Source organism: Molothrus aeneus, chromosome 8 (assembly GCF_037042795.1).
Source record: "Molothrus aeneus isolate 106 chromosome 8, BPBGC_Maene_1.0, whole genome shotgun sequence".
NCBI classification, from domain to species: Eukaryota; Metazoa; Chordata; class Aves; order Passeriformes; family Icteridae; genus Molothrus; species Molothrus aeneus.
In genome coordinates, this window is record NC_089653.1 from 6,644,813 (window position 1) to 6,671,106 (window position 26,294).

The window sequence follows — 26,294 nt, forward strand, 5'->3', positions numbered from 1 at the left end:
TTTTCTGACATAGTTTTCTTATATAGGAGTTTATCTTAAGATTTTTTATATTCTCAGTGCACTACTTCTCCTTTTCAGGTTCAAAGTGGCAATCCTTAAATGAGCCAGTGACTTCTCACTTGCCTGTGTAAGATCAATTGAAAAAAATCCTAACAGGCCTAACCCTGAAACCAGAACACAGAGTGCCCAGTTAGATTGTCCCATGACACAAACTGGTGACTTCACCAGCACACTGCCTAGCAAACATTTGGATGCAGCTGTCTCAGATGGGTATTTTATACACCAAATGCTACCTGCAGTAAATGCCCAAGAAATCAAACCAGGACTCTGTAACCAACAGAGGAATCCTGGTAAAAGGCAAGGTAAGGAAGTGTAGAATCTTTAGGAAACCCTCCTTTTATGGAATGTCCCCATAATATGGAGCTGAAAGGAGCTCTCTGGGTTTAAGCAGCAGTTTTATTTTCGTGTGACCATTTCTCTATGGTCCCTCTATAAGCAATGTATCCAAGCAGCCAATTTCAATCACCTTTGATTTTGAAAGGCATTAAAGATAACCTCATTCTTTCAACTGCTGTAAAGATAGAAAGTGGAATAGAAAAGACAGACCACACAAATTTCTAAACTTAGGGAAAAGCTGCAAAACTTATGCTTTGTTAGACCCTGTGTGTCCACATTGTCTTCTCAGCTGGAGAAAGGCTTCTAGTGAAGCTCTCAGTCACCTGTGAGGATCCTTGTCCAACAGGATACTTCTGGTGGGCTTGATTCTGCACCTGTGTGGGAACCACATGTGAATTGGCTTCAAAGCCAATGTCCCTGGTCTCCCAAGCAGAATACATGTGACTGGTGTACCTTGGTTAGTCACTCATTCACTGTCTTGGGTTTGGGCAACTTTAGGCTGTAGAGGATGATCAAACTGCAGTTTAAAGTCATGCAATGTTTAGTTTGATTGTTTTCAGGTTTGATCTCAGGAACTGTTTTCCAAATTCAGATGGGGATGGATTTTATGTAACTTACTATTTCTGTTATAAAATGTATTTTGAGTACATTTATCTCTCACGGTGATTCAAAAAGGCTACATTAATTTAATCTGAAGGTATTTCAATAGAGGATTGACATCAGAAATACTGGGAGGAGTCAGTTTATGGCCTCTGGAAAAAGGAAAAATAATTCCTTGTATGTTGTCAACCTTTGCAGTTTCTTTTAGAAATTCTACAGGAATATGCAATGATCAACAAAATAGTTAATTGAAGCACCTTGGTATCAATGTTTAGTTGATGGCATCATACAGAGATGTGATCCTGGTGCCATGGGAAGCATCATAGCAGTTGAAGGAGAGCTGCAGAACATTTAAAAAAAAAAACTTGAGCAGAAGATGAACAAGCTCTCAGGATAAAATTAATCTGAGAACACCTGAAATAGCAAGAGTTTATTCTAAGCTATTCTGGCTGCTCTATCTAATTATGGCAGGAAGATAAGGGTGATGCATCCTAGCTGACTTAGACACCTGCATGTTATAGGATGACATCTTCAACAACTGGGTCCATGACTACCTTAGAGAAGGAACCTATTTCACACTGCTCAGTTAGCTAAGATAGAGCCAATAAAGTTTTCTCTTACCGTAACTTTCACCATGGTAGCGTTTAGCTCATTGTCAGACAGATGATTAATTTTCACCTTATCCAATCAAAACTGAACCTGAAGTGCATTACAATAAGGTAGTTACACATATTTACTTTGTTTTGTAGGACTACATGTTGCCTTTCTGCCCAGCTAAGAGATGGAAAGACTTTCAACTGACCTCAGCAGGCTGAAATGAAGAAATGAGTCACTGAGGCTCCAGTAAGTGGTCAGGTAAACACCCTCAATTCCAGTCTCTGCCCATTCCACCAATCTACAGTGGTCACACACCATGGCAATCAAAGCCAGTCGCAGTCAATGGGAACAGTTTGCTCTTCAGTTTAAAATTAAATAAGTAGTCAGTTATAAAAAGCCTTTGCAATTCTTTCCCATGTGTCCAGTACAAATCTTCATAGATTTCCATTTAGGATAAATCTGAAGAGGAATTGAATGCATTTCTACTGGCACAATCTGATGATATTCAAGGAGTAGGTGTTGCAAGCTGTGGGAACTAAGAAATTAAGCAAAATACTGCAGTGCTGTCAAGAGTAGGTGTAGACATTTTGTACCTGCTAAACCAAAATGATGGGCCTAACATTTAAAATAATATGCTGATCTAACACTTGAGCAGAACAGTGATTTAGATAGACAATGATCTTTTCTCTGCTATCCAGTTTCCCTAATACTAGAAGGAAGCCAAATGCTTTGCAATGCAAATCAAATGCCAAATAAAAGGATAGTGTGATTCATCTGAAAAAAAATGTTTCACTTAAGAAACCTCAGAAGGCAGGATATAGATCCTCTGTTTAATTCACCCTACCCCGTTCTGACTTCTCTGCACTAGCAGCAGTGACTGTGCAGGATTTTCCTTGTTTTGTAGGTTGTGCCTTTGGTTTCTCTGCCATTCAGTGGAGGTTTGTCTGGTGCAAAAAAACATGGTTACAATGCTTCCTTTTTTTGTTGCTGTCTGCTGCATTTACTCTTCAGTTAGGGAGCAAGCAGAAGTTAGTTACTAGTTGAATCCCAAATCTCTGGATAATGTAGATGGCCTAAAGCCTTCTTCATTTCAAGTTAGTTTATGTGCTGTAACAGCAGCAGAACAGCTTTGTTGGAGCTAGACATAAAGTGTGGAAAGAACATCTCACTTCATTCTAAACCTGTAGAAATGCCTTTTAAAGCCTCAATCTCATGTTCCTTTAAAAGCTAATACTAGAAGTGTGGTGAAATGTTTAATTTTTTAATTAAGCATCTGACTGAATTAGATCTACTGAATTATGAGGTCTGATTTTATAATGGAAAAACCTAACATCTCTAGAAAGTGAATGCAGTGCAGGACCAAAGCAGAAACAGGTGCAGGAATGTGAGCAGCCAGAGTTTGTTGAAACATGTTCCTAATGTACTGGAAAATTGGACATTTGAACCAGCTGAAGAGCAGGTATGCACAGAGCTCGAGGAGATACCATTCATGTTGCTTAGGGCTGAGTCCTACACATTTAACTGCCACTGGTTTCTTAAGGGCTCCAATTCAAGTCAGTGTCTGTAGGAGCATGTAAGGGCTGCAGGCACGGGCTCTTTATGCTACTAGCAGTCACATTTTGGGACTTTATTAAGACTCAGATTTGCTGAAGAGACTGTACTGTAAAACCATGCTAATTAGCATCTAAAATTCTTGGACAACTGCCACAGATTCCTGGGAGCTGTCTACACCACCAGCAAAATGGTTTTAGAGTTGCTGATTGCCTGAAATAATTTGGGGCATAACTTGTCCTTTTGCAGTGATTTTTATTGTATCCATGTAGTCATTCTGGCTTTTGACAAACCCTGCTGGTATGTACCTGAGAGCTGTTCTCAGGGGTCTTGGAGGCAGTGCTTCTGCAAAGATTGAACCAGTGTGTTTGTTCTAGAGTCTAACCTGAACTGCTTGGGATGATGCTGGAAAGGAAGTGTGTCTTTTTCACAGGTTGTACCAATTTTCTGTGGTAGGGCACTATTTGGTGAGTTGCTGAAGGGATGAGTTACAGTAATTAATTCCTTCTTTGTTTATCTCTGCAGTAAGGTTATAATTTCCATCTGCTCCCACAGTTTACATCAAACTCAAAGAGTTTCAGCCATTCAGTCAAGGCTGTATGGGTCAACTTGGGTCAAGCACTGATTCAATGATAATATGGTTCAGTCAACCTGAGACTTTCACCTGTTTGGTTCAATTCCACTCCATGACATGCTTCTGTTTCTAGTTTACTTCTGTGGCCTAGAAAATGACCTGCAGATTATTGAGGCTCAAATCCCATCCCTGATTCAGCAGAGGCCAGACCTCACTTTAAGAGACCTGCCATATTGTTAAGCAAAAGGGCACTCTGATCTGTCATCTTATGTCCCCCCCTCATTTGCTGTATCCAAAATCCTGAACTCTACAGCAGAGACGGGAGCCCAAGGCTTATCCTGGGTGCATGAAGCACCAGGATTAGGTGGAGACTTCCCTTTAAACCTCCCTTAAGCTCACTCTTAGATATATTGGCTGTCCATATGCAGCTCAAAGTATCATACCTTGATTAAGCAAAAGCCTTTTGGCTTCCTGATGGGATTTCTCCACTGAATGAACTGGACAAAGACTTTTTGGGAAAGTCACAGTACCTAAAGAACAGGAGGGAGTTTCTAAACAACTGGAAAATATATGACATCCATAAATATATAACCTGGGGTAGTGTTCCGAAGCAGAGCAATGCAGAGTCCCCAGGCAGGTGCAAGAGAGAGTTTATTGCAAAAACCTGGCCTTTTAAAGCAGTTAGGCCTTTATCAGTTACATTCCAGTTAAGCACAACAAATGTAATCCAACCAACCACCATAACCAAAATATGAACATGTAATGGTTATATAATTTGTTTTTCTACCTCTAAGTCAGCTGAGTCATAGCCATTTCCCGTAGTCCTTTTCTACTCAGCTGAAGTAACAGGCCTGAGCCATAATTTTATAAGGGTAACAAGGCCCTTATTTTGTAAGGTTTGTGTGCACTGGGGTAGGGCTTCCCAGTTGTGGCATGTGCCCTGCCAATGGTATACAGAGGATTTCACAATGGCATGAAGGTATTTAATGAATATTTGAATGCCTCTCCTTGTCCTAAGAAACATGGCCAAGATGGAGACAGGAACTCCAGAACAGCTGCCTCTGCCATCTCTGCCTCCAGGTGAAATGAGCACTCTGGAGGGAAGCAGAGCTCCCTGTCCTCTGCCTTGCACCAAGGAATACATACTTTTGGTCCAGAAGTTCATGATTTTCCTCAAAGGCTAGCCCACTGTGTTTGTGCCCCAATTGTAAATGTGAGGGGTCCAGCTGAACTGCTGAGCACCTATATGAAATCCCGATGAAGCAATGATGCTTTAAAAATTTTCCCTTCCTAACTGCATTTTCTTATATTTTAAATAAGCATATGTTAGCCTGGGGACTTCTGTCTCCTGTAGAAAGCTGTTAGCAACACTGTATATCTCACTCATTCCAGCACATTTTACTTCCCACAAATGTTGACAACCCTGTGCAAAGCAATGAGGATCCGTGCTTCTGACCATCACCTGTTAAGGAGGAAATCAGAGAGGAAAGCCAAGAAATCAGGGATGAGGAATGGATGGGAGACACTATTTGGCTCATTTGTTTCATCTGAAGACAAACAGAGCTGCAAAACTGGCAGCAGAAGAGAGAGATATGAGTCCCATTCCTCTCCAGTCAATCTAGTGAATAATGAATGCACTTTTACTCAGTATATAACAGTATACTTTTAACAGTAGGTGCTATTAGTGCAGCTGTTGAAGTACCATCATATTAAAGATGCATAATTAGATGAACTGCAGGAACCCAAGAACACGGTTAAAAATTCATGGCAAGCTTTGGGGCAGCAGTGGTTGCTGCCATGAGCCGCTCCCCGTAAGGGCACTCATCAGAAAGAGGCGGCACCGGCCTGTTTCAGGAAAGTAAATTAACAGAGAAGAAAGAAGCCAAGACGGGCACTGTCCTGGCCCTATTTCTGGCACTGGCTGTCGTGGCTACACTCGAGGGGGTTAGCGCTGCCGTCAGCAGCCCCCGAGGCGGCCCTGCAGCTTTCCCGGCGAGCCCGCCCGGGCGCTGTCCCGCGGGGCGCTGCTGGGCCCGGGGGCGGGGCGGCCGCGGCCGTTGCCGGGCGGGAGGTTTGAACGGCGGCGCCGCCGAGGAGGATGAGGATGATGAGGCGGCAGCAGCCCGGCGGGCCGGGCGCCGCGGGGCCGGTGAGTGCCGGGGCCGGCGGGGCAGACCCGGTCCGCACCCTCGGGTGCCGCGGGGGCGGTGTGGCGGGCGGTGCCCGGTTGCGGGCGGCCCGGGGGGCGGGAGCTGCGCTGTCTCCGGGCTCGGCGGGTCTGTGGGGGCCGCGGGCTGCCCGCGCTCCGTCGGAGCTGAGGGAGCTCTCCTGAGGGGGGACGCGGCAGAGCGGCTGCTCTGGGCCGGGCCGAGCTGGGCCCCCGCTCACGCTGTCCTCCACAGGCTCTCGGAGCTGCTCCCTTGCAACTCTGTAATCTTCCTTGGTTTTCCGATTCGTGAGGGGTTTTTTTACACTTCGAGTTGGTTAAAAATCCAAGTAAGTTGAGCTCGGGAGTGTCTGTGAATCTGTGGTTGTCAATTGCAGCAAATGCTCTTTCTGTTTCTAACTGCAAAATGTCCAAGCTGGTGTCTTGACTTCACAGTCCCTGTTTCAAAAGAGAACCCCCTGCCTGGCTACTTGTTTACTTTAAAAAGATACACTTTACTTAGAGGGTTTAGACTTTTAGGGTTTAAATGTAAACCGCTGTGGCAGTAAATTAGAAGTGTACTTTGGAATAAGATTCTGGAAGCCTGTGATGAAGCTACCAATTTAATGAAGTAAAATTTCTACCTTCAGCAGTATCCGTGTAATTTTTTTCTGCTGTTATTTTTGTTTGTTTTGTGACTGCATTACCTTTCTAATGCTAGTAATTTCTTACACTGAGAATACTTAGGTGGGGAATACAAAGACACTTTTTAGAAGCGTTGCTTAGGTAGCTCCTGAGTGTGGGGCTGAAAATCCCAGCAGCTGTTAATAATCTCATCTTGATTGAGCTGCTGTTGGTGGGGGAAGGATGGCCCTCACAAGGGGAACGGTGTGTTAGTAGACAGCATATGGCAACACAGTGCTGTGTCATTCCTCCGAGTCCAGATGGTGTGCCTGTATTTTTAGACAGAATGGGGGGGGAAAAAAGGCTGACCAATCTCTTTTGGTAGGCACAAAGAACTTTATACATTCCCAAATCAGGCTGCTAAATCCTTCCTTCAGATGAGATTTACGTAGTGTGGTTATTTAAGCTATGGCCCAACAGCCATCTACTGCTAGTCCAGAATATTTTATGTGAACCTGGCTGAGATGTAGTGTGGACTGAATGCGTTGTGCAGTTCTTGAAAGCCAGTATGGATACATGCAGATGCCCCAAACAGGAGTGTTTATTTCCTCACTGTAGTTCTGTAACAGGTGATAGATGTGGAGAGGAGCCAGGGCAGTGCTGAGGCCTGCAGTCTTGGAAATTATTAGGGGGAAATAGGATCTCATTCTTTGGAGCTTTGTAGCAGCTGATTTATTAGTTTAGGTTCAGAGAATAAGTAATTATTTCTTAGGGACAGGTGTGGGCCTTGCTTAGGTTTTCATAGCCAGGTAAAATTTGACTCAGAAGAAAAGAAGATGGATGAAAGCTATTTACTGCTCTCCTTTTTTTGTTTGTTTGTTTTGTTTGTTTGTTTTCTTTTTTGTTTTCTTTTCTGGGATGAATCCTAAGAAAAAGTGTAAATAAAGATGCAGGTGCTGAGAATGCAGAGGTGTTGTTCCCCTGCTTTATCTCCTTCTGGCTGTGATTGAAACTTTGAAAAGCAAACCTGTGAGGGTTAAAAATGGCATAGTCTGTGGTGCCATGCGGGGTCCCAGGCTTTCACATATCAGCTGTAGAGAGTCCCAGCAGAACTTCTGTGGAAAATATCTCTGATGTGAGCTTTGGGAGCTATTTACCACCAAACAACCATGAACTTGTTAATTCCAGAGGTAGTAGAGGCACTCTTGTTTAGTAATGAGAACACGTCGCTCTTCACTGGCCTGCAAAGTATTTGCAATGCAACCCTGCAATGCCATGAGACATTCTGTTATTCACTCTGTTCTTCACTGTCAGAAATACTCGGCTTGGCCAGGGACAGCCACAAAACTGTAACTGAGGTAATGTGTATCAGCCATCAGTGGCATCTAGCGGGCCTTTGGGAGACAGCACTCTGTGCTCCTTCACCTTAATTATTTCCTGGCCTGCTGTGGATTGACCTCTTTGAAGTCACAAGTGAGGAGTAATGCACATTTATTAATGTTTTCTGTGAAAGCAGGCAGGAAAAAGTTGACTTCTGCAGTTTTTATAAAACTTTAAAAACCCCCACTCCTTCAAAATACAGTGATGGTGAATTCCAGTGACTTGCCAGCCATGTTTAGTTTACTTCATAGTTTGAATGAAAAGTGTGCCTGACATGATGCCTGTATAGTCTTGAAGCCAGCACAGCTGCTTGACTTTTCAGTTCAGGGCCTGATGCAGTTGAGTACTGGGATTGACTTTTTTAAAGACAGTCGAAGAAGTGATGAGACTGAGTTTCTGATTTAAAATATTTCAGACATTTTCTTCATTTTAAAGTTTATTTTAGTAGGGGTCACTGTTAAAAGTGAGTTGTTAATTTATAAGCTTTGTTCAGTTAGCCCTCTCTAGGACCATATGTTATTATTCTATGAATGACACATGGAGGCACATAAAATTTTAGTAACTTTCAGATGGTACAGTGAGTTAATCTTGGATTGGAATTTGCATGTATAATGGATATAGTAAATCTGTTTTGTCCCATGTTTTACTCATTTGTTCCTGAAGAGAAAACTACCATTCTGCATTCAGTAACCATTGCAATTGCTGTGCATAATTAAAACCTAGAGTTCTCTATCCCAACTGCAGAGGATGTAAAAAATTGAGAATACTCTTAGTTAATTTTTAGTTTCATCCTTTGGTTTTTTTGCATCTCTAGGAATGTGACACCCAAGAGAAGATCAACTTTGAGCTCCGCATGCGGGAAGGAATCTGCCGGCTGCTGGCAGCGAGCACGCAGAGGGAGCAGCTCCTGCACGCCGTGAAGAACCTGCTGGTCTGCAATGCTCGCATCCGGGCCTACAGGGCACAGCTGCAGGGCCCAAAGGAGGAGCAGTGAGTACCAGCTCAAATTCAGAGGGAGCAGCACGAATTTTTAGCAGTCTGTCTAGGAATGTGGTTTTAAATCCTTCCTTATCTCCTAAGCATAAATTACTTCTGCCTTAAAGCATTAGGTTATAAAATGATTCCATTATCTTCTCTTTGCTTTAGAAAATTAAATGCAAGTCATATTTTCCTGGGTAGATTTTATTTTTGACATTAATTTAGTATCAAGTAACACAATGGACATATTTTCTTGATTGCCTTTGGCTTACAAAAAGGTGCCTAGCCAAGTCAAGACAAAGCTATCCAAGACAGAACCCAGCTATTTGTATTTTTCATTCTGGGTATGATTATCAAGGGTCCTTTACTAGTGGCCCCATCACGGTTAATTGGTACCCTCTGCTGGCCGCTTGTGTTAACTACAGTGAAGTGATAAATGCAACACTCAATGGGAAGAAAAGTAGCTGAAAAAATTCTCTCTTTATAACTCTTGAAGGAGCTAAAGTATGTGTGTTTTATTTGAATAATATTACAAAGTTTTGGTCTAAATAGAATTTATTTGGTGTGCAATGCTGAGAATTGTGGTGCAGAGACACTGTTGCTCTCAGGTTAGTAATTTATTGAAATATGATATTGCAGTTTAGTGTAGAAACTCTGTGAGTACATGCTTGGCTCCAGTTAATTGTATCTGTAGGAGCAGTTCCACTACTTTTCAGTTTCAGAAATGTTCCCTTAGAGGAGAAATATGTTGGAGGAAAGAGCAGTGTTTTCTGTCCACTATTCTGAAGCTGCTTTTGAAAACTGGCATATAATACATGTGGTATTCTGTAATTATTGCATTTGTATTGCTTTTTCCTAATAAAATAAGGAATTTTATAGTGATTTTATCTTATATTTATGTTTTTAGTGATGGAATAATACCAAGTGTGTGTATGTGCTGGTTTACTCAACTCCTTGTCTTTGATGTCAGTGAGCACAGAATGGTGATGGCACATGTCCAGAACAGGGCAGGGACATTTGGAGATGTATCTGAACAGTTTTATTGTGCACTTGATTTGTGACTGCCATGCACTGCTTGGATTTCTGTCTTCAGGGGTACTTGAGATGTCTGTGGAGGTCATTAGAAGGGATGCATGCTACAGAGTTATTTCTCTATCATTTAAATTATATCTTTGGTAGTTGATAGTCCATTTGGAGTTCTTTTTCTTTTGATATTTGCTTCAGACTGGAATTTATTTAAGGCTTAATCATTGCAGAGAGAGAAAGTTCTAGGATTTGTCATCTGTGAGTTCTGAAGATATTCTAACTGCCTCTGGAAGTCATGATACTGCTAGCAGCTAGAAATTTTTTTAATAGAGGAGGAGGCAACTCTTTAAACAATAATAGAACCAATAAATTGAGTTGCATCCTCATTGATGTGTACAGAAGGCAAAAATTGATAATAAATTAGATCCTGTTGCAGCTGGAAAAGACAAGGAAGATTTGTGTGTGACTTTACTTTGGAGTAAAGCCTTCTAGGGAATTTTGAAAAATGGTGGTGTACCTTCCTTCCAGATTATGCTTAAGAAATTAATGTGACTCATATCTTAAACTAGAGATACCAAAATTAATGTTAAAGAAAGGCATTTGAAATGAGCTATAATATGAAAATCCTGACACTTCTTAGTGTTTAAAGGGTTGACTTTTAGATATCTAAATGCACAGATCTCAAATATTTTTTTCTTTTCTTCTTTTTTGGAGGTCTTCAGAAAATGGGGCAAAAGATCGGACGGCATGCAGAGCAAGGGTTGCTATATCAGGTAAGAGGCCAGGTAGTCACTTAATTGTAGAAGCTAATTAGCTGGACAGTGTCATTTAATGCAAACTTGTATTCTTAAAGTGTAAATGTGCTTCAGAGGCATCAATCCTCTAATGCTGCAAGGGGGCTTGGGCTTAAGCTACACATGGGCTGTTGAAGATCCTACCCTCTATTTCCATTTTACTCACAGTGCACTCCACAGAGGGAAATACTTCTTTTCTGTTTGCCACTAAACACTGAATGCATTTCAAAGCTAAATCAGTGTAAGTGAGCTGAAAACTTTTTTTCTCCCCCAACGGCAGACTTTGAAGTGATAGTACAGGGCACGTCTAACAAATTGGGAGCAGAATTATAACTAGTATGCAAATGTTATTTAGGCAATGCAGACTACATTACTACAGCAAAGGTGTAGTGCTGTGGCTTCAATGCAAGCTAGTAACAACATTTAACATTTAACAGCCACTCCTAGTGGGCTGTTTTCTAGCCTGTTCTCAAACTTCAGCACTGTGCGTTTATTGTGTTGTTTGCCTGTGACAGTAGAGGATGTTACTACATTCAGCAGTCCTGTGGCTGTTCTGCCAGCTTTGCTAACACATCTGTTTGTGCTCCCTGCCCTGCTTCATTAAGAATAAAATAGTGTAGAACAGCTCACTACTGAAACTGTTTCAGTTAATTCTGCATATTTTGGTATATCTGTAAGCAAGGTAACTCCTAGTAGGAGAAGAGTGATGAGCGCATGGTTCAATAATGTTTTTTGCCAGCACAGCTGTTTGCAGAATGTGTATCTGTCTTTCCTCCTTATGGTAGTTGGATGAAAGCATCTGTTTGCCTGTCTGTGTTGGGGTTGCACCTTTCTTCAAATTTGGAGAGCTATCTGCAGTGAAAACCTTAAGGTCACATAACATACACTTCTGCTATCTTTAGAAAAATCAAATTTTTTAAGAACTCTGTTTTTAGTATGGAAAACTTGCTCAGGATATGAAGGATTTTGGTTGTTTCTTTTGATGGAATAAGACCATAGGGGGTGAAATACACCACTTTGTATTTGGTGCAGTCTCTTAATGATTCTGTTACCAACACAGTGGCTCTCAAAACTGTGGATTATGTCCTCAGAAGTGTGGCAGAGATCAAGGAGAAGAGGAGGAAGCACAAACTGCCGCTCTGTGCAGTGCAGCCTGGGCGTGCTGGCTGCTGCCATGCCTCGCCCCTCTTCAGATACTGGTGTCAGGAAGCCTGGCCAGGTCCAGTCTACAGCAGAAAAGCCTAAATGTTGTTCTTGGCCTCTGCTGATTTATTCTTTCTATAGGTCACCTCCTGATTTTCTACCCTCAGCAATCCATCCACTTATAAATTTATTAGTGTATTATATAGTTAGTGCCTGCCAGATGATGATTACCAAAAAAGTAGGGCAATCGTGACCAACTGCAGAAGTTTGGGAAGAACTGTGCAGGACTACTGAGGAATATGCTCCTACAGAAAGAGCTATGTCAGATACTGTGTGGGAAGTGCATTCCTTAATCCACAGTTTTTCACACTTGGATCATTTTTACTTATCCCCCATATTTTTGAATAAATTATGTCATTTATGTTATTGTACCAATCGATTTTTTTGTTAGAAGACAATACATCAAATGTTGATGAAGAAGCATTATCATAATTTAAAGTAATTTTATAAAGGAATCATTGAGTTTAAATTTGATTAATTGTAGTAGTTGAATGTATCCAGTTGCATCCACACAGATTTACAGCTAATGGTAACTGAAATTAAGGTGTGTGAAAATTGATCTTTGTTTTTGATAAATGACAGCTCCTTCAGTCCAAGAATGAATTGAAAGCTGATTTACAAGTATCATGTTAAACTTGTTCCAGGATTGATTGTCTATACCCTGATGATTTTCTGACCAGGGTGTAAATTTTTCAGCTAGCAAGATATTGAAAGTGGCACACAGAAGTAATCTTTAATCTAGTGCTCTAATTGCTAACAATGTCCATCAAGTGCATTAAAATTGTCATTCAGAGTTTGCTATGATTAAAGATAGAGAAAGCTTTTATTTGTAACTGTTTTCACATATGAATGTAGATTTGAGACCTTTGTATTTTAGGAAAGAAATGTTCTGTGCTTTGTCTCTGAAAGAGATGAATATATATATCTTTTAGAAGTTTGAGACTTTTGTAATGATTTTAATGAAACTATTTCTCTTTGTGTAAAACCCCCTATTTTTAGAAATGCTTGCTATGCAAATGCATCTTTAGAAGTGAAAGGCAGTTTCAGAACACGGTGATGTATTGATTTTTAGGAAGTTAGAAGTCTAAAGCTGTATGCTGGTAGTTCACTTGAAAGTTTTTTCGTTTTTGTGAACACTTAAAAATAGCTGAATTTGAAAGTTTCAATATTGAAATAGCTTTTATAATAAGATGTCTCATAATAAAAATTAACTGAAATTTGAATTTTTCAGTTATCTTCTGAGACAGAGTGACTAAATGTGATTTCACTTAAGTTTTGTGGGTAAACCCCTGTAGGAATACATGACAATCTGATGCCAAAATACTGGCATCATTTTGCATCTTAGCATAATGAATGTGGATTTTTCCATCATTCTCATATGAAGACAACACTGGAGTCAGCAATGCTTCTTTATAACAATATTGAAGATTTTTGTCACAAGACAACTGTGTTCGTGCTGTTCACTGCTGCCATCATGTGTCACTTAATATATTGCATATACTTTTAAACAGCAGCCTTGTACTTCAGAAATCAGGCCTGAATTTATAAAGCCCTCACATCATTTGTCTTTTAACAGGGGCCTAATAAAAAACATTGTCTTCACCTGAGTCCTCTAAGCTGGAGGAAAATGTCACTTAGTACTATGTTGAGTTTAGTAGATAAATTGGAAAATTTAGTGAAAAAAAATACTTTCCTAATATTAAAATGACAGGCATGATTCAAAATAATGGCTTTGTAATTGCCTCTCTACTGTGGTTCTGAAGTAGAAGGGTATTTTTGTGTTAAAAGAAAAAAGATTTCTAAACTCTTTTTGCTGACTAAGACAATTCTGACTGGGAATGTGATTACAAGTGGTATTTTCTCTGTGGTTAGCAGTACAAGACTGAAGTGTTTGCAGTATAAGTATCCCAGTCTTTTCATTAAAACAGGAAGGTTTTCCTCTTGCAGTGGGATGAGTGGTTTTCAGCACAAGGCAAGCAGGATTTTGGTTTACATCTATGCATAATAATGGGCTCAGAGAATACCTCTCAGAACTGTGTTACACAGCTTCTCTGAAATGCTATTTCAGGTACTTTCAAATGAGATTTAAAATATTCTTTATTCCAGCATAATTTCTAAACAGGAATGACGCTTGAAGTTGAACTAATTATTCCATTTTCTTTTGATGTGGATAATAATCTTGGAATAGTTATGCTGTTCTTTGGGTGGAACGCCCTGTTACCACCAGAACATCAGAAAAAGAAACAACACACTTTTTATAATTTGTTTTGATCACAGATCTACAATATTGACTATAACTTCATCTTCCTTCCTTCTTTGTCCTCCTTCAGATATTCGAATACCATTAATGTGGAAAGGCTCTGACCACTTCAGCAAAAAAGAAAGTATGTAAGATGTAATTAATTACTCTGATAAGCAATTGGTTATGCCTGTAAATTTAAACTGAATGAGGAAGTTCATACTCATTTCAACCCCTTTTTTGACCTTTCATTAGGTCTATATTTTGCTCTTTGTTGTGTAAATGATTGTAATTTGAAGTTGCTGGTTGTCGCTAGCTGAGTTAGTTCAAAGTCCTGTGGTTCTGTGTTTAAACCCTACTCTAAAGAGTCCACCTGAGGAAGAATTCCAGAGGAGGCAACAGAAGACTGTTGTATTAAATGGTTAACTGAGAAACTTCTGATTAAACACATTGTTCTATGTCTTGTCTGCACTTGAGAGAGTGTATTGGAGGCTGTTTCCAATGAGAAATTTAAATGAAACTTGACTGTTGGTGTTGAGGGTATTATTGGATAGCCTTCAAGTACATGCATTTTGCTGTGTCATGGAGATTAATCCTAAATCTGTTCCAGCTGTCACCTGGCATCGATTTCACTTTGATTTTCAATAGGGTCAGAGATGCAAAGCATGGCAAAATAGCCTAATCCTATGTAGCACATTCATGAAATGATACAGACTTTGGATCAAATGTTAATTTTTTTATGTAAAGTCAATTTTACTAAAAAAAATTACATTTTTACTTAAGTTTTTGAAGTTGCTAGCAGACACTATACCTGATTACTCAACTTTTTTTCCCCTCCTAATAGAGGTAGGCATTTTTTCTATGTATACAGGTCAATTCTCATAAAATCCTAAGATGAAAATTTGTGGTGGGAAGAATTTGAGGGCAATTCCTTAGAGGTCTGGATGACCATTTTGGGTGGTTTTGTTTACTGGCAGTGTTTGGTACTGTGACATGCAGTGTGGCTGATGAAGGTTCTCTGTGCCTCTCTCCAGAATCACAGCGCTATGCAGTGTTTTGTTTGTTCAGAATGGGAGCTGAGGTTTTTGATACTGAGGTGACTATTGTGGATGAAGCAATAACAGATATCTGTTTTGAAAATGTAACCATATTGTGAGTATCATTTACTTCTGTTGAATGAAGTACAAATATTGCTGTTTTCTTTTGCAGGTGGATGTGATTATGAATAAGATTGGCTGAGGTCCACTAGGTTTTGCTGTGGGCAAAGGAATCAGTAGAGGCTCTGTTCATTTTAGTGGGTGGAGGGTCCCCATCTCTGGAAGGCTGGTTTTGTGTACAGAATGATGCTGGTTGGAGATGTGCCAGTTGATCTGTACTTCTTTTCATTTTTGCCCTGCTGAAGCATTTTTCTTTATATAAAGAGATAAACTTACATCTCAAACATTAATTAATAATTAATTAATAATTAATTTTATCATTAAATTATTGCTAAAACCTGAAAGCATTATGACATTTTAGATGTAAATGTTATCTGTCCAGCAGGTTACAGTCTCTTTCCTCATGTAACACCTCAAGTCTGTTACACCTACCTGAGCGTGTGCTTGACTCCACTCCCTGCCTATTATATCTACAATTTAGAGAAAACAATTCTGTTTTCTGAGGAAGACTGACTGAAAAACTAGAACTACTAAAAACTTTAAATCAAGATCCTGAAAACTGAGTTTAAATCAAATTTTAAACTCTCTTAAACACCCATTCAAGTTAAGAGTGGGGATAAAGATTTAAATCTTCTTCTCAAAATTATGAGACTTAACCATTATAATTTTCTGTGAAGCACTGCAACAAAAGCAGAAAAGGCACCCTAAGTTGCCTTGTATCCCACAAGGCATAAAAAGACTTGATAGAAAAGCTTTTGGAATGATTTCATTATGGCATGTGTGTAATGACATGATTTGGATCTGAAAGATGAGGTTAGGCTTCTGGCTTGATGACTAAGCTTGAGAACAAGAGAATCAGTAAAACTGAAAACTGAGAAAGGTTGTGGGCCAGAGGATGCAGCAGTAGGTAGTTAAGTTGTAAATGACAGATTTTATTAGATAGCATTTTTTATCAGTAATTTGCAGGGGATGGGGTGCAGTAAGATATCTTTTAAACAGTTCAATATGACTTAGGACCATAGGCAGGGATAGGTTTTCAGTCATGTGATTTTTGTGTAACAGTAGAGGGCAGATTTAAGTGTGTTTGAATGTCTTGCCTGGTTATTTCCATAACGTGGGTGTTTTCTTCCATTTTTAACCTAAATGCTGAATTTCCTGTTTGTTTATGCTGCAATTATCCATCTCATGACCCCAATACTAAGTTACTACTGTGTACTCTAATCCTTAATTCCATATTAATGTATATCTGTGCCTGAACGTTCTGGCATTTCTTCCCTTGATTAGAAATATCTTATTTAATCTATAAAGTAGCAGCAGCATTCCTTGGCTCCATACACAGTTTGTTAACAAACGCTCTGAAATTTTCTCCTCCCCCACTTCAGTGATGAAGCAAGCCCAGATTTCCAGGTGAAGGTTGAAGTCTATAGCTGCTGTACAGAGGAGTCTTTATATACAACAAACACTCCTAAGAAACTGGCAAAGAAACTTAAAACATCCCTCAGCAAAGCTACAGGGAAGAAACTCAAAGCTGCACTGGAAGAAGACAGCACTGAACCCCTTTTGCCTGCTGACCCAGTCATCCAGTAAGCCACATATATTGATGTTCTGGTTTTGTAGCTTTTAAAATAGAAATAGGCCAAATATAATTGTAAATTTTTGGCAAACTGCCTAGAAACTGTTTTTTTCTCTACTTGCCCAAGTGAAAAAAAATTACATTTTAAATAGGAAATGAGAAAGTAGGTGTGAATTCCAACCATGTCGCTGAGCCTTGGGGCCTGGTTCTGATCTTGAAACACACAAGCAGCCTTTATCTGTGTGCTCCACAGCCAGCCAGCTGGTTAATCCACTGTTCTTTGCAAACTCCATAATATTTTTAGTTTGATCTCTAGAGGAAGTTGAGCTTGTACAGTCTGTGTGTGACACTCTATCCATGTACCTCTTCTCCTTCCCCCATCCCTGTTTACTTCCTCCCCCATACTATTTTTGCACCTAGCCAGTGTTGCTCATACTTGACAGGTAGATATGTGTAAAGGTTCCAAGTTGTGTGAAATAGGAAAAAGTGTGTATGTAGGCAGGAGAACACACTCCTGTACCCTCTTCCCTAATTCCACTTGCCAGCTTTTCAGTAAAACTCTGCTCTGCCAAAGGCACTTTATGGTTACTGTTACTTAGCAGGGGATTTCTGAATTGACTTTAGCACAGGACATTTTAAAATGACTTACTGGTTTTCACTGTTCATAGGCATAAGTGCTTTTCCCAATAATTTACCTGTTTCCTTTTAAAAATTAACTGCCTACTAATATTTTCCAGCTACTTCAATTTCATTTGGATTTAAACAGGCCAAATACTGAATTTGCAAATATTAATGGCATTGGTTTATTTAATTTATTTTTATTTTTTGGAAAGGATTTTTTTCAAGTAATTTTTCTTTTTTTGGCAGCTGACAGTAAAGAATCAATGCTTAATTCTTGCTAGGTGTTTAGTCTTAGTCTAGTTTCATATGTCTATTTGCTGGGATTTTAAAAGGAAACATTCAAGCATATTCTATCTTTGTTGAACTGATATAACTGTAAACTGATTTTTCTGTTTGACTCAAAAATAGACATCCAAGACATCTTATCCACAGAGCAAAACAAATTTTATCACTGACTTTCCAGTGGATTCCACCTAATGACAAAGCATTTTTCAATGTGCATCACGTCAGGTGGCTGTGCTTCAGCTGAGCCATGAGACACTGTCATTAGACACAGTTTGAATCAGATATAACCACTGGCTTCTCTCTCCAGTATAGATTGCCTGTCTCTTCAGGAAAAAGCACCAGTAGGCAATTTAAACAGCTGCCTCCTCCCCTGGGTTTTGCTTTTGGTTTCTCAATTGAATTTTCCTTCCCTCCATCTTGGAAGTTTGTTGTTGCTACGTAGATAATCATCTCACAGTGGCTATTACTTTCTTAACACATTAAATGAACAATGAAGTGTTAAATGATGGCATTGCTGGGTGATTAAAATAGTTGTTTGGAAAGAAATGGGTTATTATAGGCAGAAAATAAGTTGTCAATTTCTTTTATAGGTTCCCCCAAGGATTTATATTAGTTAGACCTTGGTATGTAGCCCTTATAAAAAGGAAGAGACTGCAAGATTACAAGAGATCTTTCAAGTATTCCCAGAGAGTTTTACCAGTCCAGCAGGGGAAATTAAACTGCAACAAAAAAGTGAACTTTCTATATTATGCGAACACCTTTTCTCTGTAGATTTCATTTATACAAGCCTTTTTCTTTCCAGTGCACACATGAGTGAAATTCTCCATTTCCCAAAAACTCTGTGATCCCTCTGTTTCAAACTTCTTGGCTTAGAAATCTCTCTGGTTAGTGAGGAAACTCTCAGACTTGGAACTTCTTGAAAAAGCTTTGTGACAAAGGGCTTGATGGGTTGCTTAATTAGTTAATTTGGAATATACTGATATTCTCTCTTAATTATCCCTCATTTAGTTTCTATACAGTCTTTTGCCTGCTTAGTTTTTCAATTTTAGCTTAATTTTTTTTTCTTTTTACATTTTTCATAGAAGAAAAAATTTTAGTGCAGTTTTGCTATTAAATTGCAGTGTAAGCAGGTTGCTCTTTGGATAAACCACTGGAGAGTCTCCCTCAAGTGCTGTTTACTGGTTTGCAGAACTGGCTGTGCAGGCACTGGTTGTTGTTTGATGTTTTGTCCTCCACTGGGCTGAAGGTGCAGCAGCTTCCATATCCTGTGTTTGATTTGGCAAATCCCCAGTGATATTTAGCTGGAAGTACACAGTCTAATCTGGTACAACTTTTATGGTTGGGTTCTTGTCAGCACCTGAAGGTTATATTTGGTTTTACCCTCTATTATTTAAGATCTGATTGAAAATTGAGCATATTGATTTTTTTTTTTTTTATTTTTTTTTTTTTTACCTCACAAGTCTTCCACTCATTCCTTCACTCACATTGAATGAATGAAGTGAGATTGGGATTTCTAACACTGGGTTTAATATTCAGGAATAGATTCTGGAATTGAAGATGTCTTAATTAACATACATTGATAGAGTGTTTTAGTTACACCTTCCCACACCCAGGTCTGTGTGGAAACTTCGGTGCCTCTGTCTCTTGATCAGTAAACAGATTTAACAATGAGCCTTTGCCACAGGCTTGTTGTGGAGATGAGCTGCTTGGGTTTTTTTTAAATGAAGTTATTAAATGGAAAAATACTACAGATATGCAAAGTACTGAATGAGATGCAGCAGGCAGATTATTCTTTGTTATACAAAGAAACTGCCATTTAAGGCAGTTAGCTAATTCTCTGAAATGCAAAGGAAAAACACAGTCAACAATCCTGATTAGCCAGTTAAATCTGAAAAATATCTGTAGATAAAACTTTCCTAAATTATATTGCAGCTGCCTGAAAGGAATGACTTGTATTTTAGAATGAAAATGTTACTGTGGAGCATATTTTAAAAGTGAAGTAGCTATTTTTTTTGGCAACGTTGTTGTGGTAATTAGTCATGCTTTAGGAAAAAAAAGTAACTTTAGAATCAGCACAGCAGTTTTATCTGTGAGAAGAAACTGAACTTTTTGGTACACTTTAAATAGAATGGTAATGCATTGCTCAACTGCTTGGTCAAACATAATCAGTGGAGGCTCTTTTGTCAAGGAGCAGTTTAGCAGGAAACATAGACAAATGCTGATAGGTTTTTGTTCAGATTTCCCTCTTGAAACGCTTCATAGCAGGGGTTTTTCACCCAGGATGTTATATTGTATTTAATTTTCTATTTGTTCCCTGGAGACAGATATGGAACACACCTCCCCTCTAACAAACTTCCTACTTTTCCTCCTCCTCTGTCCTTAGGGTTAGGGGGAGGTAGACACTCTCCTTATTTATCTGCACAGCCAAAGGTCTGAAAACTCTGTGTTCCCACTGTGCTAGTAAGAAAAATAAAATCTGAGCAATACTAAGATGGAAAACTATTCTTGAGGATCTTAGTTCAATGGTGTCTTCTCAGCTTTTACACCACTAAGCTTTCTTATGTTCTACTGAAGATATTTTAAGGATCTTGTGCTAGATCCTGTTGGGGAAAGTAGTTAGTGATTTGGAGGGGTTTGTTTTCTTGTGAACTTTGTCCTAACTGCCATTAGCCAGGTGGAATTCCTACTGCACTGCTGGACTATAAATCTGTTACTTGGTCCAATGAGTATTTTAGAGAAAAGGTTAAAAGTACTAAATTTATACCAGTTTATTCCAAGAACTGCATTCCACAATTGCACTGTGCTGAATTGTAAGAGTGATACTTTTTTTCCCCTAGGCAAAATGCAAAACTAAGATAAAAGATTCTGAAACCTCCAAGTCCAATAAGTGAAAAGAAATCCTTTCTGCTACAAAACTGACCATAAGATTTCTGCACAGATTTCTGCCTGTGAATAATCAATCTATTGGATTATATAAAAAATACATATATAAACAACTGGTTTATAAAGTGTAGTCTGCATAGGCAAAGTGAAGAGCAGAGCAACATGGAGAAGCATTATAATGCCTTTTAATTTTTAACCTGTATTTTCAGATAAAGTTTGTCATCAGTTGTTCTATTAACTTTAGGAATTTTTGAACCTCTTACCAAATCTAATTGCTTTAGGCCTAGGAATAAGAGCTGTAAAACTCTTATTGAAAGTTACTTGGTGTCTGCCTAGAGGAGAGAGGTGCTTAGAGCATGCAGAGGGTTTGGATAGCACAGCCTGTGTGCCTGTGTTTGGCTGCTGCTGCCTCTTGAGGAAGCACAAGCCCAGCTGTAGGCAGTGACCACATGAGAGGTCTCCTGGCCAGCAGGTCCCAGAGAGGAGGCAGCAGAAAGAGTTGTAATGAACGATGGCATTGGTCTGGAACTGGGGGTACACATGGGGGCAGGAGATAAAGATCCAGGAAGGACAGGAACAGAATGTGGAACAGTGTTTACAAGGAGAACCAGAGACACAGGAGCCGTGTGGGAAGAGGTTGGAGGTTTCCATCTGTGGTCACTGACAGGTCCTGTCCTGCACCTTGCTGTTTCCTTGTACCCAAATGTGGTCTCTGAGGTGTGTCTAGACTCCCTTTAATTGCTGCCTGAGCAACGCGAAGCAGAAACGTCCTAAACGTGCCTTTTCTTTCACATGTAGTGGAGCTAAGTACAGTTTGCTGGCATACACCACTCTGGGGCTGGAAAGTGCCGAGGACAATTTCAGGACCCACAACCTTACCATTACAGGAAATGGTAAGTACATATGGTATCAATTTAAGGAAATAAAAAACCAGTAACATTTTGCATTAAAGTCTTGTAAACTAAAGGGCTTAAAGAGATTATTTTTCTTGATACTCAATATAGAACAACTTTAATAAAATATTTAACGGCTCTAAACCAGGCATCTGTACACAGCTGAATAAACTATAAGTTGAGTAAAATTTCAAGTCCAGATGAAAATTTAATTCTTTTGGGAGTTTCTTCTGTCATTTGCATCTCCATCTTATATGAGTTGGAGTTATATACAAATTATTTTCCCTTCCTCACAACCAAGGAAGGGTATCAGAATGAAGAACAGCTTGTTTCTCTGTAGTCAGAAGGAAAGAAGAAAAATTGCTTCAGTTTGGCGAGATTGTTTGAGGCCCAGATTGAACACAGGATGTAAGTGTGTGTGTGCTTGCAGTCTGTGCTGGCTGCTGTCCTTCAGCTTGGGGGCAGCACGAGTTGGGAGCAGCCAGCCTGGATGCTGACACTGGGGGACTGATTATGCTGCAGCTGATGGTGGTGTTTTCACTTTTTGGTACTTTGTCCATTATTTTCTGCAAGGCTAGCCCCTCCCATAAGCAATCCTCCAATTGTTAACTTAAGGCATGGGACTGTCACTGTTGCTTCTGGGAATTTAAATCATTTACTGGAGTAAACTTGACCTCAGAGGGAATTTCCTTCTTTACATTTCAGTAATTCTGAATAAGTACAGATTTGAACATTTATGGGGCATTTTTTTCTTGAAGTGTTGGATGAATAATTCTGAGTACCTTTGATATTTGTAAGCCTTTCTTTATTAGTACTTTATATCTTTCTTCAAGTTCCTTTTTCTGACATTAATTTACATAATTTAGTCTGATGAGGAAGGACATACCTGGATATTTTGGTTCATTACAAGCATTTCTAAACCTTGACCAAAGACACAGTCACATTAGTGGAACATTGCATTACCTACTTCTAATTACAGGAGAGAGAGCCTATTGCACAGTGGAGCTGAGTGATTCCAATTCGTTAGGAACTCCTTGGAACCCTAAGTGCTCCTCTAGTGCTGAAGGCAAAAGTAGATACAAATTCCTCATTGAAGCCTTATTGAAACATCCTGAAGCAAAGTGCTCATGTATAAATGTAGCTGTGTGCCACAATGGGATGGGCTCAGGGACTTACCTTTCAAAGAGTTTCTAGCTCTGAAATGAGCCACATTTTATGTAAGAACAACTCTTTTTTGCAGAGCAATATTGCCATTTTTACTTGAAATTATTTTGGAATTTAGTAATTTTTTTCAATTAAAAAACATTTCCTAAAGACTAAAAATCAGTTTTAATCTAATCCCACCGGATTAAATCTCATTCCTTAAAATATGAAAATATGCTTATTTAGACTCAGGATCTTAATGTAAAAACAGATGTAGAAAGCTAAACTGTATGTTCAGGGCAATTTTTCAGACCTGAGTGTTTGTCTCTTTTGTCTTTTTCTTTCCCCCAGAGGAATCCTCTTTTTGGCTGCCCCTGTATGGGAACATGTGTTGCCGTTTAGTTGTCCAGCCCTCCTGCATGGCCAGGGATATGATGGCAGGATTTCTAAATCAGCAGGTAAGGAGGCCTTGCTTGTGTTTGCATCCTGGCCTGTTAAAAGCTGTCACTAAGAGTCAGTTGTTAGAAGATTTGCTGTTACCTGAAGTGCTGTATGGAGAACTGTTGTTCTTTACCTGTTCTGCCTAGAGCAAGGGGGAAACTCTCACAGCTACATTCACAAAAGGTGCCTTCAGTGGCTGAGCATGGAGAAATCAATGTTTCCTTGGCATGAATGACGTAGGCTGTTAGTACAGATCAAGTAAAACTCTTGTTTCAGAGTTGGTTTGCAGTGGTACTTGATGGCATCAGTCCTGGTGATCCTGTGGCTCTCATCCTTGTACATACCCCTTGTTGTGATGCCACAAGAGTTCTGTCCCAGCATGGTGAATCAGGCTGGTGAACAGAGCCACATCTAAACTCATCCCTTCAGAAATTATTCATGTGAACTCACTTTACTTCTCTATTTTGGTTTGTTGCACAACTAGCCAAATGAGAAGGTGATAGTGGAGGGCCAGAGGGTCTGGGTCATTTGTCAGGAGTGCTGAATTACAGGCTTTACACTGATTGTGAAACTGTTATGGTTTTATGAAAGCTGTTCAGAAAATTCATTTGAGGAAGTGGAAATTCTAGACAAATGTCTTTGCTTGACATTTGTTGAACGCAGTATGTATTTCCAAAGTGAAATACTCTTTTTATTTCTATAATTGTGCAATTACTGTAGCTAATAAAGGTGCTTTCTTTTTTTACACTAGACACCAGATCTAGATTTCATTCTGTGTTAACCAGCAGATTCTGTATTATTAGTGTCACATGGCAAGTCTGTGAAAACTGTAAAACACCAGAAGACATTTAAAGTACTGCTCACATTTCAGAAATCAGTGATTGAAATGTTCTATAACAGAAAGTCTTTGTTGTAGGAATGAATTTGGTGTGGCTAAGGTTTGATCACTCAAGGCTGGTATGTGTGCACCTTGCAACATGGTTGTGTTTTAGGTTTATGTTTGGCAATTTCTCACTACTTCTTCTCCTTAGCAAATGGTAGGAGGTCTGACAAGCTGGAGGAGGCTGTATTGTGTACTGAGAGGTGGCAAGCTCCTTTGTTATTACTCACCAGAAGAAATTGAGGCCAAAGTGGAGCCAGCATTGACAGTTTCCATCAACAAGGTAAAATTGGTTGTATGGGGATTTTTTTGTTTGTTTTGTTGGGGTTTTTTGGGGGGGGGAGGGGTTAAAATTTATTTTATTATTTTGGGGGATGTTCTTTTTAGTTTAAGAAACATGTGCAGTCATTTGGGCTCTAAGCTGCTGGTATGCAGAGTGCTTTATAGGTAGAATGAGGGTGGGATGTACTTCAGTGAAATTTGCAGTCCCCCAGCAGGAACGTAACATTCCTTAGCTGTGGATGTAAATTCCTTCTATTGCATTAGACTGGTTAGCACAGAGGCAAAAAGGAGAGTGTTTTTCTATAGGAAAAGTAATAACCTTTTATATCACAGTTCTATAAGACAGCCCTTGGAAATGTATTGCTTACAATCCCCTAGCAGTGCTTTGGTAGAATGTTGTCCTCAGCAAGATGGAATTCCAACAAAAGCTTTTTTGTTGTTACGTGTTATTTGGCCACAGTCTTAATTAGCAGGAGAAATGGAAAATTTTTCAAAATATTTTAGTGCCTTAAAATAAGCTGCTTTTCTTAATGCTGGTTTTGTCCAGAGCATAATAACTTTGGAAATGCTGTTCTCTAGGATGATATTATTGCTGTTGTTCATGCCCTGAGTTTAAAATGCAATTTTAAAATATTGCTTACTATTTGACCAAAGAAACAGTAATTAACCTGAAGTAATATTTAAATTAGTAATGTTATGGGAAGGACCTTCTAGAATGGCAAGCATTAGAGAGAACAGATGCTTTCAACAGCTGGTTTTGGTGCAGGCACCAAGGGTTAATATCCCATAAGGATGGGCAGAGGAGTTAAATGTTGTTTGCAGTACCGTGGCTGGGTTCATCTCACGAAGGGAACAGACCCGTTTGGGAGCTGTGTTAAGCACAGGCTGCTCTGGGTTCTGCCGCTGAGCTGCGCGTGCCAGGCAGGCCCAGGGCAGTGCTGGGGGCTCCAGGCAGGGCAGCTGGGGCCAGCAGGAGCCTTGGCTCCCACCGTTTGCCTTTCACCAGTTCTCTTACCCCACTCATTACCCGGCTGCACAAGCACCTGGGTGCTACAAGCACGGGGCTCAGCTGGGGACATGTGGGGGCATGGGGTGACAAAGAATGATTCTCACAGCAGCAGAACCAGCTCTGGGTGCTGCATCCTTGTTCAGAGTGAGACTGCTGAGGAACCCAAACATTTAAATGGGTTGTAACAATCTGACCTGTTTGTGTTAGGATGGTTTTTTAATTGCTAAGATTTAAATTGATTCCTTAAATAAAATTACCTGTTTTTCTAGTGCTATTTTTTCTTCCAACTGTTTATACATTTACATTAAATAAATATTTATATTGTGATATATATTTAAGTAGGTTTACTTCTTCAGTCACTTTCAATTTCACTAAGTCAGCCTCTGCCACAAATCTGTTTTCCAGCTATTCACGGTATCAGTTAAGAAATGGTAAACTTTAATAAATTATAGAATGACTAAATAATTCTAAAACATGACAGGAATATTTTTTAAAATTATCTATCAGGCTGCCTCATGTCTTTTCTTGGGGTTCTCTGTTTTAGTCTAAATCCTGATTTTGCTTTTCCTTTTAAAATAACCATATTGTACTAAGATATTTTGCTCCTTCAAGTAACCTATGCACCTAGAACCTAAATTCCAGCTTGATAAGCCTGAGAGATTGTCCTTATGTTTGCAGGGTATCCTTAAAGCTAACTTGTAAAAGGTACATGATTTATTTGTCTTACACCATTTTACAAAAATATCATGCTGCTGGAGAATGACTGTGAATCCTTCTTCAATGGAAATAAAAACAAACAAAAAAAGGAAAATGCTATTGAAAACATATTTGGATCCTTTACTACTTAAACAGTTTCTCTTGAAAATAACTTAATGCCTGCAGATGTTTTCTGATTCCTTTGTTATGAAATTTCTCTTACGGATTAAATGGAAGCAGACTAATCGTATGGGCTTGTCTGCTACATGTTGTTAAAGAAACAGCAATTTCAAAGTGAAAGTTGAGACTGAACATCAACTCTA

The 26,294-nt window shown here is 39.4% G+C and overlaps 1 protein-coding gene across 1 annotated transcript in view; it reads left to right on the forward strand.

The window, feature by feature from the left end:
- Positions 1 to 1,747: 1,747 nt before the first annotated feature.
- Positions 1,748 to 26,294, forward strand: part of RTKN2 (rhotekin 2) — a 37,853-nt gene continuing 13,306 nt past the window's right edge. The window contains exons 1-9 of the mRNA XM_066554944.1: positions 1,748 to 1,851; positions 8,683 to 8,858; positions 10,587 to 10,645; positions 14,200 to 14,253; positions 15,143 to 15,260; positions 16,648 to 16,848; positions 21,426 to 21,520; positions 23,015 to 23,121; positions 24,136 to 24,267. Of these exons, the coding sequence (XP_066411041.1) occupies positions 8,722 to 8,858; positions 10,587 to 10,645; positions 14,200 to 14,253; positions 15,143 to 15,260; positions 16,648 to 16,848; positions 21,426 to 21,520; positions 23,015 to 23,121; positions 24,136 to 24,267 (903 nt within the window). The 5' untranslated portion in view covers positions 1,748 to 1,851; positions 8,683 to 8,721. The remainder of the gene's footprint in view (positions 1,852 to 8,682; positions 8,859 to 10,586; positions 10,646 to 14,199; positions 14,254 to 15,142; positions 15,261 to 16,647; positions 16,849 to 21,425; positions 21,521 to 23,014; positions 23,122 to 24,135; positions 24,268 to 26,294) is intronic.